This window comes from Drosophila ficusphila, unplaced genomic scaffold (assembly GCF_018152265.1).
Source record: "Drosophila ficusphila isolate 14025-0441.05 unplaced genomic scaffold, ASM1815226v1 contig_791, whole genome shotgun sequence".
NCBI lineage: Eukaryota > Metazoa > Arthropoda > Insecta > Diptera > Drosophilidae > Drosophila > Drosophila ficusphila.
In genome coordinates this window covers 28,923,793-28,936,384 of record NW_025064737.1, presented here as the reverse complement: position 1 = coordinate 28,936,384, position 12,592 = coordinate 28,923,793, and the positions used below count along the sequence as shown (strand labels likewise).

The 12,592-nt window shown below is 47.1% G+C and overlaps 7 protein-coding genes across 7 annotated transcripts; 3 read left to right on the top strand and 4 right to left on the bottom strand.

The window, feature by feature from the left end:
• Nucleotides 1–208: 208 nt before the first annotated feature.
• LOC108100755 (deoxyhypusine hydroxylase) lies at nucleotides 209–1,318 on the top strand. The gene has a single exon (XM_017204788.1). The coding sequence runs from the start codon at nucleotides 284–286 to the stop codon at nucleotides 1,190–1,192; it is 909 nt and encodes a 302-aa protein (XP_017060277.1). The 5' UTR covers nucleotides 209–283; the 3' UTR covers nucleotides 1,193–1,318.
• Nucleotides 1,319–1,767: 449 nt separating this feature from the next.
• Nucleotides 1,768–2,537, top strand: LOC108100758 (nucleoside diphosphate kinase). Its single transcript, XM_017204792.1, has 2 exons — nucleotides 1,768–1,956; nucleotides 2,118–2,537. The coding sequence occupies exons 1-2, from the start codon at nucleotides 1,771–1,773 to the stop codon at nucleotides 2,448–2,450; spliced, it is 519 nt and encodes a 172-aa protein (XP_017060281.1). The 5' UTR covers nucleotides 1,768–1,770; the 3' UTR covers nucleotides 2,451–2,537.
• A 17-nt stretch (nucleotides 2,538–2,554) lies between these two features.
• Nucleotides 2,555–3,469, bottom strand: LOC108100756. Its single transcript, XM_017204790.2, is given in 3 exon segments — nucleotides 2,555–2,755; nucleotides 2,816–3,233; nucleotides 3,236–3,469. Coding segments are annotated over 3 exon segments (738 nt in total). The 5' UTR covers nucleotides 3,438–3,469; the 3' UTR covers nucleotides 2,555–2,637.
• A 127-nt stretch (nucleotides 3,470–3,596) lies between these two features.
• On the bottom strand, nucleotides 3,597–4,306 carry LOC108100759 (tubulin-specific chaperone A). Its single transcript, XM_017204793.2, has 2 exons — nucleotides 3,946–4,306; nucleotides 3,597–3,888 (listed from the first exon to the last, which is right to left on the bottom strand). Exons 1-2 carry the CDS (start codon nucleotides 4,152–4,154, stop codon nucleotides 3,765–3,767), a joined length of 333 nt encoding a protein of 110 aa, XP_017060282.1. The 5' UTR covers nucleotides 4,155–4,306; the 3' UTR covers nucleotides 3,597–3,764.
• A 1,197-nt stretch (nucleotides 4,307–5,503) lies between these two features.
• On the bottom strand, nucleotides 5,504–8,069 carry LOC108100752 (elongation factor 1-alpha 2). Its single transcript, XM_017204784.2, has 4 exons — nucleotides 7,981–8,069; nucleotides 6,618–7,481; nucleotides 6,027–6,232; nucleotides 5,504–5,920 (listed from the first exon to the last, which is right to left on the bottom strand). Exons 2-4 carry the CDS (start codon nucleotides 7,438–7,440, stop codon nucleotides 5,561–5,563), a joined length of 1,389 nt encoding a protein of 462 aa, XP_017060273.1. The 5' UTR covers nucleotides 7,441–7,481; nucleotides 7,981–8,069; the 3' UTR covers nucleotides 5,504–5,560.
• A 1,519-nt stretch (nucleotides 8,070–9,588) lies between these two features.
• On the bottom strand, nucleotides 9,589–10,902 carry LOC108100757 (nucleolar protein 16). The gene is made up of 3 exons (XM_017204791.2): nucleotides 10,707–10,902; nucleotides 10,330–10,614; nucleotides 9,589–10,274 (listed from the first exon to the last, which is right to left on the bottom strand). Exons 1-3 carry the CDS (start codon nucleotides 10,802–10,804, stop codon nucleotides 10,034–10,036), a joined length of 624 nt encoding a protein of 207 aa, XP_017060280.1. The 5' UTR covers nucleotides 10,805–10,902; the 3' UTR covers nucleotides 9,589–10,033.
• An 85-nt stretch (nucleotides 10,903–10,987) lies between these two features.
• On the top strand, nucleotides 10,988–12,500 carry LOC108100753 (cleavage stimulation factor subunit 1). Its single transcript, XM_017204785.2, has 3 exons — nucleotides 10,988–11,139; nucleotides 11,194–12,058; nucleotides 12,118–12,500. The coding sequence occupies exons 1-3, from the start codon at nucleotides 11,069–11,071 to the stop codon at nucleotides 12,454–12,456; spliced, it is 1,275 nt and encodes a 424-aa protein (XP_017060274.1). The 5' UTR covers nucleotides 10,988–11,068; the 3' UTR covers nucleotides 12,457–12,500.
• The last annotated feature ends 92 nt before the right edge of the window (nucleotides 12,501–12,592 follow it).

The following is a 12,592-nucleotide window of genomic DNA, read 5'->3' as shown; positions in this document are numbered from 1 at the left end:
ACCAAATAACTAAGTTGGATATGTGGATATACGTATCATTTATAAATGTCAAATTGTAGGCAAGTTAAGGCATCTCAACTTTTTATTGAACCCACTAAAACATATGTACATAAATCCGGTAGTCCTCATTTAATAGAGTATTTCCTTGAAAAAGAATAGCTATTAACCATGACGTTATTTGTGTCAACACTAGCCACTTTAGCCAGTGTTTGTAAACAAAGTGAAGGCAGTTCCCACGCGGCTGACTTAAAGTCTTTTATTTATAAACTCCCACTGCTACGAAATGGTCTCCCAGCAGCAAATTGAGGCAATCGGAGGTGTTCTTAACAACAAGGATCGCCCGCTGAAGGAGCGTTTTCGTGCCCTGTTTACACTGAAGAACATTGGAGGAGGAACTGCAATCGAGGCGATTAGCAAAGCCTTTGACGATGATTCAGCGCTGCTAAAACACGAACTGGCCTATTGTTTGGGTCAGATGCAGGACGCGAAGGCTCTAGATATCCTCACCAAGGTATTAAAGGATACCACGCAGGAGCCGATGGTACGCCACGAGGCGGCGGAGGCCATGGGGGCCATTGGCCATCCCGATGTGCTGCCCATTCTGGAGGAATACAAACAGGATCCGGTGGTGGAGGTGGCCGAGACCTGTGCCATTGCCCTAGACCGCGTCCGATGGCTGCAAAGTGGTCAGAGGGTAGACGACAATAATCCCTATGCCTCCGTGGATCCTTCACCACCGGCAGCGGGCGATAAAAGCGTGGCCGAACTAAAGGCTATCTACTTGGATGTCCAGCAGAGCCTGTTCGATCGGTATAGGGCTATGTTCAGCCTTCGTAATCTGCGCAGCGAGGAGAGTGTCATCGCAATCGCACAGGGTTTAAAGGATTCCTCCGCCCTGTTTCGCCACGAGGTGGCCTTCGTTTTGGGCCAACTGCAGGAGCCCTGCAGCATTCCCTACCTGCAGGAGAACCTGGAGGATCGCCTCGAAAACGAAATGGTGCGCCATGAGTGCGCCGAGGCCCTCGGCGCCATCGCCACCGACGACTGCATTCAGATCCTGAATCGCTATGCCGAGGACGACAAGCGGGTGGTCAAGGAGAGCTGCGTCATCGCATTGGACATGTGCGAGTATGAGAACAGTCCGGAGTTCCAGTACGCTGACGGACTGACAAAGCTGGACGGGACCAAGTGATTTACACAGCGTATTTGCATCTACCCACCAACTGTATATATTATTTGTAAACTTTTATTGTTTTATCACGTACTGTGATCACACGGATCTAATCTTATCGGGACATAAAATTTAATCGAAACGTGACTTTTTGCCGGTTTAACTTGGCTGGCAAGCGGGATGAATCAAAAACAGACTGCAAGGGAGAAATCTTGGGTTGGCTAGGCGTTGGGGACTTCATTAAACAAGAGCATTCTGAAATGGTATTTATAATTGTATAAAATTATAGACTCCCGCGGTCTTTAAATATCTGAAGTCGAGAAAACCGTTAAAAGCCAGTTTAAATCGTATAGCAATGTGGTAACGCCACGGTACGGGGATAACTCAACGATTTTTGAGTCTTTAAATTAAGTGAGATGGCAAAGAGATATACTAATAGGGCTTTGATCCACCACGATCGATGGGATCTTCTCCCTTTAAAATCGCCAACAAAAAACCGAAAAACTCATAACGGCGGCTCAGCAGTGTGACCACTTGGAGATACGCAACAAATTCCGTTGCCGGCGCATTTTTTTTCAAGATTTTTAAGAGGCGTACACATGAAGCTACAGATGCTCGGCACGATTTTGGCATTCTTTTCTGTAATTTCGGCGACAATGGCGGCTAACAAGGAGAGGACTTTCATTATGGTTAAGCCTGATGGCGTCCAGCGAGGACTCGTTGGAAAGATCATCGAGCGCTTCGAGCAGAAGGGCTTCAAGCTGGTCGCCCTGAAGTTCACCTGGGTGAGCAAATAATTAAATTAGAAAGAAATCAATACAGAGGTGGCCCCACGCGGGGTTATCTTCGCCATAACCTCAAAGGTTGGCTGCAGGCGTCATCAGATGACATGTGTTTTAGAGGTCAAAACTGCAATTAACTGATAACAAACCCGTTTTATAACCAGGCCTCCAAGGAGCTGCTGGAGAAGCACTACGCCGATCTGTCTGGCCGCCCCTTCTTCCCCGGTCTTGTCAACTACATGAACTCCGGCCCAGTGGTGCCCATGGTGTGGGAGGGTCTGAATGTGGTCAAGACCGGACGCCAAATGCTCGGCGCCACCAACCCCGCCGATTCCCTTCCCGGCACCATCCGCGGTGATTTCTGCATCCAGGTCGGTCGCAACATCATCCACGGATCCGATGCCGTCGAGTCCGCCGAGAAGGAGATCGCCCTGTGGTTCAACGAGAAGGAGCTGGTCACCTGGACCCCGGCCGCCAAGGACTGGATCTACGAATAGGCGGGTGCCTCAATTACTTGCCCCTCATCTAAGCTGAATGCAGAGAGATTCTTATAAAGAAATAAAATTCCACAATACTAAGTAAAAGATGGTTCCAACCAAAAAAGTTTTCAAGGGGAAAGCAACTCATCCCATGCACAAGTTTAATGAATAGCTACAAGAGGTCATTCAATAACAACCAAACATGTTAGGTTTCAGTTCTAAAGGCTGCCCACGGGGCTGTGGGTTTGATTGGAGGTAGCACCCATCCTCGGGGTATACAGGAACCGTTGCCGCCAAGGCTTATGTAAGAATCCCAGGTGGAACTGGAAGGGAAGAAGTTAGTGACGTAGGATTCCCATACACAAATGCTCTCAAACTTATACCGGGTCTCCAGAAATTTGCCCTTGCTGTCTCGATCCGCAAGTGAAGACTTGCCAAAGAAAACCAAATCCCATTGGGCCCCTATGGAGGATGCCTTCACTGACTCCTTCACGGTCTCTTGCTTGTTCTCCTCCAGAACCCTCCGCCAAAGATGACGCATTTGGGCCAGTCTTTGGCTTAAGGCAACCTTGTTCCCTGAACGAGATTCGCATAATTTCTCCAGAAGATCAAAGGTCTCCAAAATGGAGGCTGCATCGTGTCGTTTTCGCAAGGAGATGTGCTCCGCTTGTTTCACGGTAGGATTTCGAGGTGGTTCAACAGAATGCTTTCGTTCCAGACCAAGATGACCCTCGGTTTTTATGTTCTCACATTTCACTCGCTTTTTCTTCTGTTTGGCTAAGTGTCGCCTACGTCTTCTTTTTTTTGTACGCCGGCAACTTTTTGGACCGGCACTTGGTCAAGTGCATCAAGCAGGGTTGTCGTGCTCCGCTGCAGCTCCTCCGCATGCTTCAGGTCAAAATCGTGCCCTGCTTCACTGATAAGCTGCTCCAACTGTTGCAAGTTAGCTATTACATGATGAATATTTTCTTTAATTTCGATCAATTTTGGATTTTTGTTGGGCATTTTACAGAATCTGTGTTGGAAAACGTCCTAATGTCTGAAGCTGAAGGGTGCAATAAAATATTTTACGTTTACTATTTGGGGATATCTGAAGTATTTACCAAAAATGTTAATAAATCTTAATAATAATAACTTTCTTTGAAAAGAAAAAAACACCGGAAGTCAACAGCTGTCTGTCTGTTTTATTATTTATTTGTTTATCAAAACAAAGAGGAAGGGATTAAATTGCTTATTCTTAGGGATTTCTGGCCACTCGCCAGCAAAGAATTTTGCAGTTTTCCAAATACTTAACATATTTAAGGGTAAATAATAAACGGGAATGTGCTGGCCCTAAGCCTTGAGTTCAGCCTTTGCTGCTTCGAGGAAACTTGCGGCCTTGGTATACTCCTCAGTCTCCTTGAGATCCTGCTCGTCTGCGAGGTACTTTTCCAGCACCTCGTACTCCTTTTGAAGTCTGTGAAGGAAAATCAGGGTTAAGCATTGAAAGTGGGGAAAACTTGTAGGTCAAAACCTCCTCTTGGCGTCCGGGACCATCATAATACACTCCTGGATGACCTCCTCCTGCTTCCGCAAGACATGGTCGTCAGCTCCTTCCCCCTTAAACTTCAGCAGCCTGGCCTGCTCGATCAGGATGTCCTTATCGTAGCAGGTTTTCTCCTTGGTCAACCGCCTGACGACTCCACCCTTAATAGCCAGTTGCCGAACGCGTGGATCTGCCATTTTCGAGTTGCTTCCTCTTTCTTTAACTACGGAATGAAGTTGGAATAGCTCGACGGGGGAGTTCTTGATATGAGTCACAGTTATTTCGGCCAAATTCCGAACAGCCGGCTGAGATTCTGTAAACTTGCGGTGCTTTGTTTTTATACAGGCCGCCTAGTGAGTCAGAACCAGAGTTGTCACCTGAACCTGTAGAACTAGCTAAAATGAACCACTGCGAACCGCCAAAATTTAATTTTTACTGAAGCCGATCAGAAAATAAGTATACGCGCAGATTACAAAATGCTATGATATTAAAACAGTACAGCCTACACAGCACTTTCGAGTAAAAGACCTTTTTTTGTGGTATTTTACGGTTAAGCTTCCTTTATTTTTCTCATCATTTAAAAGATCTTGTATCAAGCAACATGTTCTGTATCCAAGAATTTTTCTGGTGTCGGTTACAATTGTTTTAGAATTGTATAAATTCAGAGAGTGAGAGAGTAACGTGTATTATATGCTGGTAAGGGGTAATGCAATGTCATTTGGTTAACGTATATATGTATAATGTAGTATGCAAATGCAAATGAGGCTCGATCGAACATTTAAAATGTTTTCAAAAACCGCTTGATTATGTGAGTTATGTTGAATTGTTTTTGTTTTTGTAATACTTCTTAAGCATTTGTCTTTTGGTTTCAAGAGAAATTTTGAATTCATTGCGAATGTTGTCTTGTTTGGGTTTAGGGGCATTAGGCCATTTTTTTGGTGGAGTGTGGGCGAGGTTTAAAACTAAATTCGGAAATTACATCGTATAATAGATTTTAAATCGAATGCCTCCGACTTGACTTATCAAAAGTATAAAAAATGTTTAAAATCCATTCGAAACAGGTGGATGATGCACGACCGAATGTGTGGCTGCTAATCAAATGTAGGTTAGGTTGTGGATGAGTATATATCGAAGAGGTTGGCTACAGCAGTGCTCGGAAGGACCCTATCCACCACTCACAGTCATGGTGGTCAGCGGGTTTCCTGCGAAAGGACTTGCGGTGGCGGTGCAAGTTCAGATAGCTGCAGAAGACCACCAGGGCAAAGGCGACTAAAATCAGCCCGGGGAGCTGAACGGACTCCTGCTTGGCATCCCTGCTGCAGCTCCTCTCCTCGCTAATCGTACGTGTGGTTATAATATAGGGTAGTATCTGCTCAATCTCATATAATATCTGCCTCTGGCGGCAGCTGCTAATAGTAGTAATTGGTGTCTTGGTTGCCACGGAGCTAAGATTTGCTTTTGATCGTCGAGTGGATATTATAATTTTGACATGTGTGTTGTTATATGTGGTTGTTGTTGCTGATGCTCTAGCCGTCTGCTGTTGCTGTTGCTCTTGTTGTTGCTGTTGGGTTCGAGCGATGTCGTACTTCTGCTGGCACCCTAGTTATTTCTTCTTCTGTGCCTTCTCAGCGGCTTTTGTCACCTTGCCCGAAGTCGTCTCTTTAAAGTTGACAGACTTGATGACGCCCACGGCGACAGTTTGGCGCATGTCGCGCACAGCGAACCGTCCCAGCGGTGGGAACTCCTGGAAGCTCTCGACGCACAGCGGCTTGCTGGGCACCAGCACGATAATGGCCGCGTCGCCGGACTTGATGGCCTTTGGCTCCGTCTCGGTGGTCTTGCCCGTGCGGCGGTCGCACTTCTCCTTGATCTCAGCAAACTTGCAGGCAATGTGGGCCGTGTGGCAATCCAATACAGGGGTGTAGCCATTGGCTATTTGGCCCGGATGGTTCAACACGATCACCTGGGGGTGAGACCAACAATAAAAAAGTTATTTAACGATTTATCTTTTCACTGGATCCCCCTCAAACGTGATGCTAATATTGATTGCTGCCCCAGAAATAACCCACCTGAGCGGTGAAATCGGCTGCTCCCCTGGGAGGATTGTTCTTGGAATCACCGGCCACGTAGCCGCGTCGCAGCTCCTTCACGGACACGTTCTTCACGTTGAAGCCTACGTTGTCGCCGGGCATTGCCTCGGTAAGCGCCTCGTGGTGCATCTCCACCGACTTCACCTCAGTGACCAGGTTGACCGGAGCAAAGTTGACGACCATGCCTGCAGCGAAAAAGAGTTGCAAAGGATTCGCATCCGAGCATAAGTACAGTAGGTGGGGATGGGAGGTGGGTGCTTTCACTTTTACTTGAGCATGGGAGCGCTTGGCAGGAGGATACCAGTTTCCCCAACTGCACGGGGGTGGAGTGCTTGCTCTCGACGAAGAAGTCGCTCAATAATGCATACATGCGCAAGACTTCGTCGCGAGCTCCGTTTGGGGGCGGTGGCAAGGGGAGCGGAGTGGAAGTGGAAGTGTCAGCCCACTGGCGACCCAAATTCCGCAGAGAAAGCTGAGGGGTGACTGGAAATTTCGCCCAGCACTCATGAGCACCCGGAAGAGGAGGAAGAGGGCACCTGTCAAGACGGTGCACTGCAACAGCGTATTTACCTGGCTTGAGGAGACCAGTCTCCACACGACCCACTGGTACGGTGCCGATGCCGCCGATCTTGTAGACATCCTGGAGTGGCAGCCGGAGCGGCTTGTCGGTGGGACGCTGCGGCGGCAGGATTGCGTCCAGCGCATCGATCAAGCACTTGCCCTCCGCTTTGCCCTCCTTGCGCTCCACGGACCACCCCTTGAACCAGGGCATCTTCTCGGAGGGCTCCAGCATGTTGTCGCCGTGCCACCCGGAGATGGGCACGAAGGCCACCGAGGCCGGGTTGTAGCCGATCTTCTTGATGTACGAGGACACCTCCTTCTTGATCTCCTCGTAGCGGGCCTCGCTGTACGGCGGCTCAGTGGAGTCCATCTTGTTGACGCCCACAATCAGCTGCTTCACGCCCAGCGTGAAGGCCAAGAGGGCGTGCTCACGGGTCTGCCCGTTCTTGGAGATCCCAGCCTCGAACTCTCCGGTTCCGGCGGCCACAATCAGCACCGCGCAGTCGGCCTGCGAGGTGCCGGTGATCATGTTCTTGATGAAGTCTCTATGTCCGGGGGCGTCGATGATGGTCACGTAGTACTTGGCCGTTTCGAACTTCCACAGGGCAATGTCGATGGTGATGCCGCGCTCCCGCTCCGCCTTCAGCTTGTCCAAAACCCAGGCGTACTTGAAGGAGCCCTTGCCCATCTCCTGGGCCTCCTTCTCGAACTTCTCGATCGTACGCTTGTCGATGCCGCCACATTTGTAGATCAGGTGGCCGGTGGTTGTCGACTTGCCGGAGTCGACGTGGCCAATGACCACAATGTTGATATGGATCTTCTCCTTGCCCATCTTCACGGAGTTTGCGACAGGATGTTGGGACCTTTGAAGAGCTGCAGTGAGACACGAAGGAGGAGCGAGATAGTTGAATCAGCGTTGTGGGCGGATAGAGTTGGGGGGCGTGTGGGTGTGGACCTTTTCTCAATGGGCGGTGCAGACGAGTGACGTATGTATGTATGCTGTGGGTGTGGGTCGAGTCATCGTGGTGTAGACACCAAAAGCACATTGCATACACACATGCAAACAAGCGCACAGGGAGAAATCCGAGGCAAATGGTTTTGAAATTAAAATGAATTTGCCTTTTTCTCTTGGTTTGCAGTTCTAATCATATTCATCAGTGTGATCAATACCTAAATTATCACTTTACAAATTTATTTTGGATTAAAAACATAAACCTAACTACATTCCGTCAGTATGAAAAAATAATAATTTGAAGTTATATTTATAGAAACTACGAATAATTTATTAGTATATTTTTCACCTAACATGGGATCTACTTTTTTAAGTGTGCAAATGTCGGCTGCATTTTCGGGGCATTATAGAAAAACTTACTTGATTTAAAACGATTTTTAAGAGCTTGTCACCGCCGATGTAGAGCTATCAAAAGTGATCACAATTCCACTGGACGCTATATCCTAGAAGTTAAACAACAAAAAAATACATTAAAGGTGTACTTCCAATTTGGTTTTTGTGTCTTTTCCGTACTCTGCAGCCAGACCACGACTAAACCAAGTGTCCGTTGTTTAAAGACTGCCGTATATATCTCTTCGCCGATTTGCACCGGGCGAAAAATCAATAACGAGCCCCAGACAGAAACGAATCGAGCCGAAGTCTGCGAACTCAGGGGAAAATGCACTCTCCTCTCCAGCGGACGAGGATTAAGCTGGAGAGAAACCCCCACCCAACAACATGGGGAATGCGAAAAACATTGCGGTAGCTCGGGGGAAATGTGCCGGCCGGCTTCTTTTCGAGAAAACCAATAAAAATAACACACAATTAAAACTCGCATGCTGCAAATGTCAAAATTTAAATAATTCGAAACATGGTGAAAAAGTAATTTAAAGGGAAATGGTCAGAAGCATCGGCATTCGGCGACATTCGTGCGGCGGAAAATTCGCGATTCCAAAGGGTGAAAAACTGCAGAGAAAGAGACAGGGAGAGTGGGGCGTGAAAGGGACGGCGAATGGCCGCAGATTGCACTTGCTCTTCCTGCCAAGAGAGAAGGAAATAGGCGGCAGAAGAGAGAGTCGCAGGGCGTTGTGATTTATTTTCTACCATAGTGACAATTTTACTTGCCGATTTTCCCTCATGTTATTTTTAAATCTCTGTATTTGCATCGAAGTGCAAATTGCAAGAAAGAAAAGAAGCAAAAGAGAAATATGTAAAAATACTTTGGCAGACATGCAGGGTAGGAAAATAATATGCCGAGCATGTGTCATGCCGCAATTTCAATATTTTCTGCCAACAAATTCCAATAGAAACTCGGGAATTAACCGCGTGGGAACGGGAATAATCCAGGCGAAATCGAACACGCACACACGTCCACTTTCAGCCAGCCGCCATGTTGAAATTTAAAAGTCTACGAAATTGGTTTAGCTTACAGGCTTTTTTAAAGGGCTGTGGAACTGCAATTTCCAATTCGGATCGATTTTCACAACCCAGCCACCGTTATTTCACGCGGCTATTATGCAAAACATCATGGGAAACCGGCCGGCATTGCAAAACACACACTCACTCACTTTCAATAAAAAGCTCCAAAAGTTAAGAAAACCGAAGAAAATGCACTTAATTATTAATGCAAATTAAATTCCCGCGAGCTGCTTGATTGGCACTTGCAAAACCAATCGATGCCTATTAATATTGACAATTTATCAGGATTTCACGGGAGCTCTGCGTGCACTTACCTCGAAATCACAAAACGGAAAGGCCGAAAAAGCGAACGACTCCGAGCTGAACGAGCCGAACCGATTCCGATATAGAGATGGAACAGGATCGTGTATTTCAACGTGATATGATTTGCAAAAATATCTTTGGATGCACTGCTAGATGCAGTGTTAAGAAAATAATAAATTAAATATGTTTATACCAAACGTATTTGACAATCTATTATTTTAGTGCGCCTAACAGGGCAACCTGAGTTTTTTTTTAAGACTTAAGGTATTCTGTTCTGTATTTATTTTATTTTGAATTTCATTGACTATTGAAAAAATATATGTTGATATGTAAATTCAGTTCACGAAAAATGGGTGGGCTTGTTAAAAAATAAAGTAGCCGACTCGTTGAACACAATGGTCGAAACTTGTATCTTATTCAGTGTTGTTAAAAATTAATGTTTTATATTTTAACTTTCATGAAAAAATAGAGCGCGAGCAATATACATATTCGCATTATAGTTAGAAGGAGACGACAGGCTCCCGTTTTCTATTGGTCGTACGTTAGAAATTTAAAAAAAAAGGATTGCCTCAATTCACTGACTTCAAAAAGTTACATTGTTAATTTTGTTTTCTTAATATTTTTTTGTGTATTTAAAAAGTTACGATTAGTCTAAGTATTACACATTATAGCATAAGAACCAGATCTATTTTATGTTAAAAGTCTGAAGAATTTATTTCCATTCACTGTCCGACTCGTACTCCTCCCAGTCGGGTTTAATTCCCACAGGAAGTTTCTTTTGTTCTAGATAAACATTAAACTGCTCCGGAATGGACATAAATCTGCGAATCTTCAATCGAAACTGCCGCCAGGTCCATTGACCGAAGTTCTTTCTATCAGCGACCATGGCTTTGTAGTTGAACTTGTGCTTATTAAGGAAGTAGGAGAGCTCTTTGACGACGCCCTTTGGTAATCTGTGGGAATTTGATTAATTATAAAATGGTTTTATATGGGGGAGGTCCCTTATACCTGAATTCCGGATCTGCACGCTCGCTGGCTAGTTGCTCTAGTTCCTGGACCACATGTCCTCGTTTTGGACCCTCATCCGCGACTGGTTTCTTAATGCCCAGAGCTCGGCGCTCATCGTCGTCCAGTTCCTCCTCCAGAAATCCATTCACCACTCTCGCCGCCAGGAGACGATCCTGCTTGTAGCTGGGGATCGCAATCGCCTTGTTGACATCCTTGGCCAAACCCATTTCGCTGAAGTTGGTGCCCACGCGTTGGTCCTCAATCCACATCTTTTTCATCCTTGGGCTGGAAAAAGCAAAAGTTAAAATAATTAATTTGTAATCTGAATAAAATATGTGTGGATTTTAACAGAGCCCTGAATTTCTATTCACACTTACTCCTTGATTTTCCCCGTGGAACTGCGTGTTTTGTTCATGGTCTTTCGGTTTACGTTGTAGCGGTAGCGCTTGCGGGCATGGTTTTTGCGGATTTTCATGGTTAAACTGTTTAACTAAAAAGTTCCAACGTTGCTTAAATCAAATAAACCAAATCAAAACAATGTGAAACCGCACGTGTTGCAGCTTCTTAGAGTGACCACAAGCCGGGAAATACCAAACGGCCGACGTAGCATAAGAGCGGTATTAAAATACTGAATAGAGACGATACCGGCAATGCAAACATAATCGATAACAGTAGCTGCGACTCCAGCTCTACATCTTTCAATTTTTGTTTATATCCGTGACAATAATAAATAAGCACCATGCGCGATGAAATTTTGGACCCAAGCAACTTGGTGAAGAACCGGGAGATCCTGTACCGCTTGATGATAAGGTGGGTGAACCCGTAAAGTCCGGATATCGTTGTAACATCCCTCGAATCCAACAGCCAGCTGATGTACGATGGCCTCGAGAAGTTCGCCATGGAGCTGTCCATGTTAGTGAAGGCGGATCAGTGTGCTCCGAGCGAACGCCTCTTGCACGTCATGATTGCCGGGATGCAGACTCTCAGCGACAAGGACAAGACCCAGACGGATGATGTTTTGCCGGGGATAGACCTCGAGTTCGAGCCGGAGGCCTCGGCGCTGGCCCCGGAGCCCCACTCCTACGAAACGGCATATGTGACCTCGCACAAGCAGGCCTGTCGCGCCGGCGCCTTCAGCTGCGATGGCTCCTTGGTGGCCACCGGGAGCGTGGATGCCAGCATCAAGATTCTGGACGTGGAGCGCATGCTGGCCAAGTCGGCACCCGAAGACATTGAGCCCGGTAGGGAGCAGCAGGGTCATCCGGTGATTCGAACGCTCTACGATCATACTGACGAGGTGTCCTACCTGGAGTTCCATCCCAAGGAGCACATCCTGGCCTCCGCCTCGCGGGACGGCACTGTCAAGCTCTTTGACATAGCAAAGCCATCAGTAAAGAAGGCCCACAAGGTGTTCACCGACTGTGAGCCGGTGCTGTGCCTCTCCTTCCACCCCACTGGTGACTACGTGGCCATCGGCACGGAGCACAATGTTCTGCGGCTGTACGATGTGCAGACCACCCAGTGCTTCGTAAGTGCCATTCCCTCGCAGCAGCACAAGGCAGGCGTTACCTGCGTGAAGTACTCACCCACCGGAAAACTGTATGCCACTGGGAGCTACGACGGCGACATCAAAATCTGGGACGGGATCAGCGGAAGGTGCATCAACACCATCGCCGAGGCGCACGGCGGTGCGGCCATCTGCTCACTGGAGTTCACGAGGAACGGGAAGGTAAGAAAACCTTAAGGCCAGAACTTCTAAAGAGCAAATCTAAAATTCCATCATTTTAGTACCTACTCTCTTCGGGCATGGACTCGCTGGTCTACCTGTGGGAGCTGTGCACCAGTCGCCCCATCCAGACGTACACGGGTGCTGGAACCACTGGCAAGCAGGAGCACCAGACGGAGGCCGTGTTCAACCACACCGAGGACTACGTACTCTTCCCTGACGAAGCCACTACTTCGCTTTGCTCTTGGAACTCGCGTAATGGCTGCCGGCTGACACTGAACTCCCTTGGACACAATGGACCTGTGCGCTACATAACCCACTCGCCCAACGCACCAGCATTCCTCACCTGCTCCGATGACTTTCGGGCGCGCTTCTGGTACCGAAGAGCCAATAATCAGTAAAATATGAGGCCTGCCAGTTCGAATAAAATATTTATGAAAACGAACTGTGTCTTTTACTTAAGTAGCTGACAACTTTTTGTTGGTTGTTCTAATATTCAATGGATTGCAGAACGATGACCAAATCTGTAAAGCACGT

Excerpts from the sequence above, each read along its gene's own strand:
- LOC108100752 (XM_017204784.2), bottom strand. The coding sequence starts at position 7,440 with ATGGGCAAGGAGAAGATCCATATCAACATTGTGGTCATTGGCCACGTC. Across the intron at positions 6,233-6,617 it reads GACTGGTCTCCTCAAGCCAG|GCATGGTCGTCAACTTTGCT; the intron begins GTAAATACGCTG and ends TTTTCGCTGCAG. Across the intron at positions 5,921-6,026 it reads CAGCCGATTTCACCGCTCAG|GTGATCGTGTTGAACCATCC; the intron begins GTGGGTTATTTC and ends TCTCACCCCCAG.
- LOC108100759 (XM_017204793.2), bottom strand. The coding sequence starts at position 4,154 with ATGGCAGATCCACGCGTTCGGCAACTGGCTATTAAGGGTGGAGTCGTC. Across the intron at positions 3,889-3,945 it reads GTCCCGGACGCCAAGAGGAG|ACTTCAAAAGGAGTACGAGG; the intron begins GTTTTGACCTAC and ends TTTCCTTCACAG.
- LOC108100755 (XM_017204788.1), top strand. The coding sequence starts at position 284 with ATGGTCTCCCAGCAGCAAATTGAGGCAATCGGAGGTGTTCTTAACAAC.
- LOC108100753 (XM_017204785.2), top strand. The coding sequence starts at position 11,069 with ATGCGCGATGAAATTTTGGACCCAAGCAACTTGGTGAAGAACCGGGAG. Across the intron at positions 11,140-11,193 it reads CTGTACCGCTTGATGATAAG|CCAGCTGATGTACGATGGCC; the intron begins GTGGGTGAACCC and ends CGAATCCAACAG. Across the intron at positions 12,059-12,117 it reads AGTTCACGAGGAACGGGAAG|TACCTACTCTCTTCGGGCAT; the intron begins GTAAGAAAACCT and ends CCATCATTTTAG.
- LOC108100757 (XM_017204791.2), bottom strand. The coding sequence starts at position 10,804 with ATGAAAATCCGCAAAAACCATGCCCGCAAGCGCTACCGCTACAACGTA. Across the intron at positions 10,615-10,706 it reads TCCACGGGGAAAATCAAGGA|CCCAAGGATGAAAAAGATGT; the intron begins GTAAGTGTGAAT and ends TGCTTTTTCCAG. Across the intron at positions 10,275-10,329 it reads CGTGCAGATCCGGAATTCAG|ATTACCAAAGGGCGTCGTCA; the intron begins GTATAAGGGACC and ends AAATTCCCACAG.
- LOC108100758 (XM_017204792.1), top strand. The coding sequence starts at position 1,771 with ATGAAGCTACAGATGCTCGGCACGATTTTGGCATTCTTTTCTGTAATT. Across the intron at positions 1,957-2,117 it reads TCGCCCTGAAGTTCACCTGG|GCCTCCAAGGAGCTGCTGGA; the intron begins GTGAGCAAATAA and ends TTTTATAACCAG.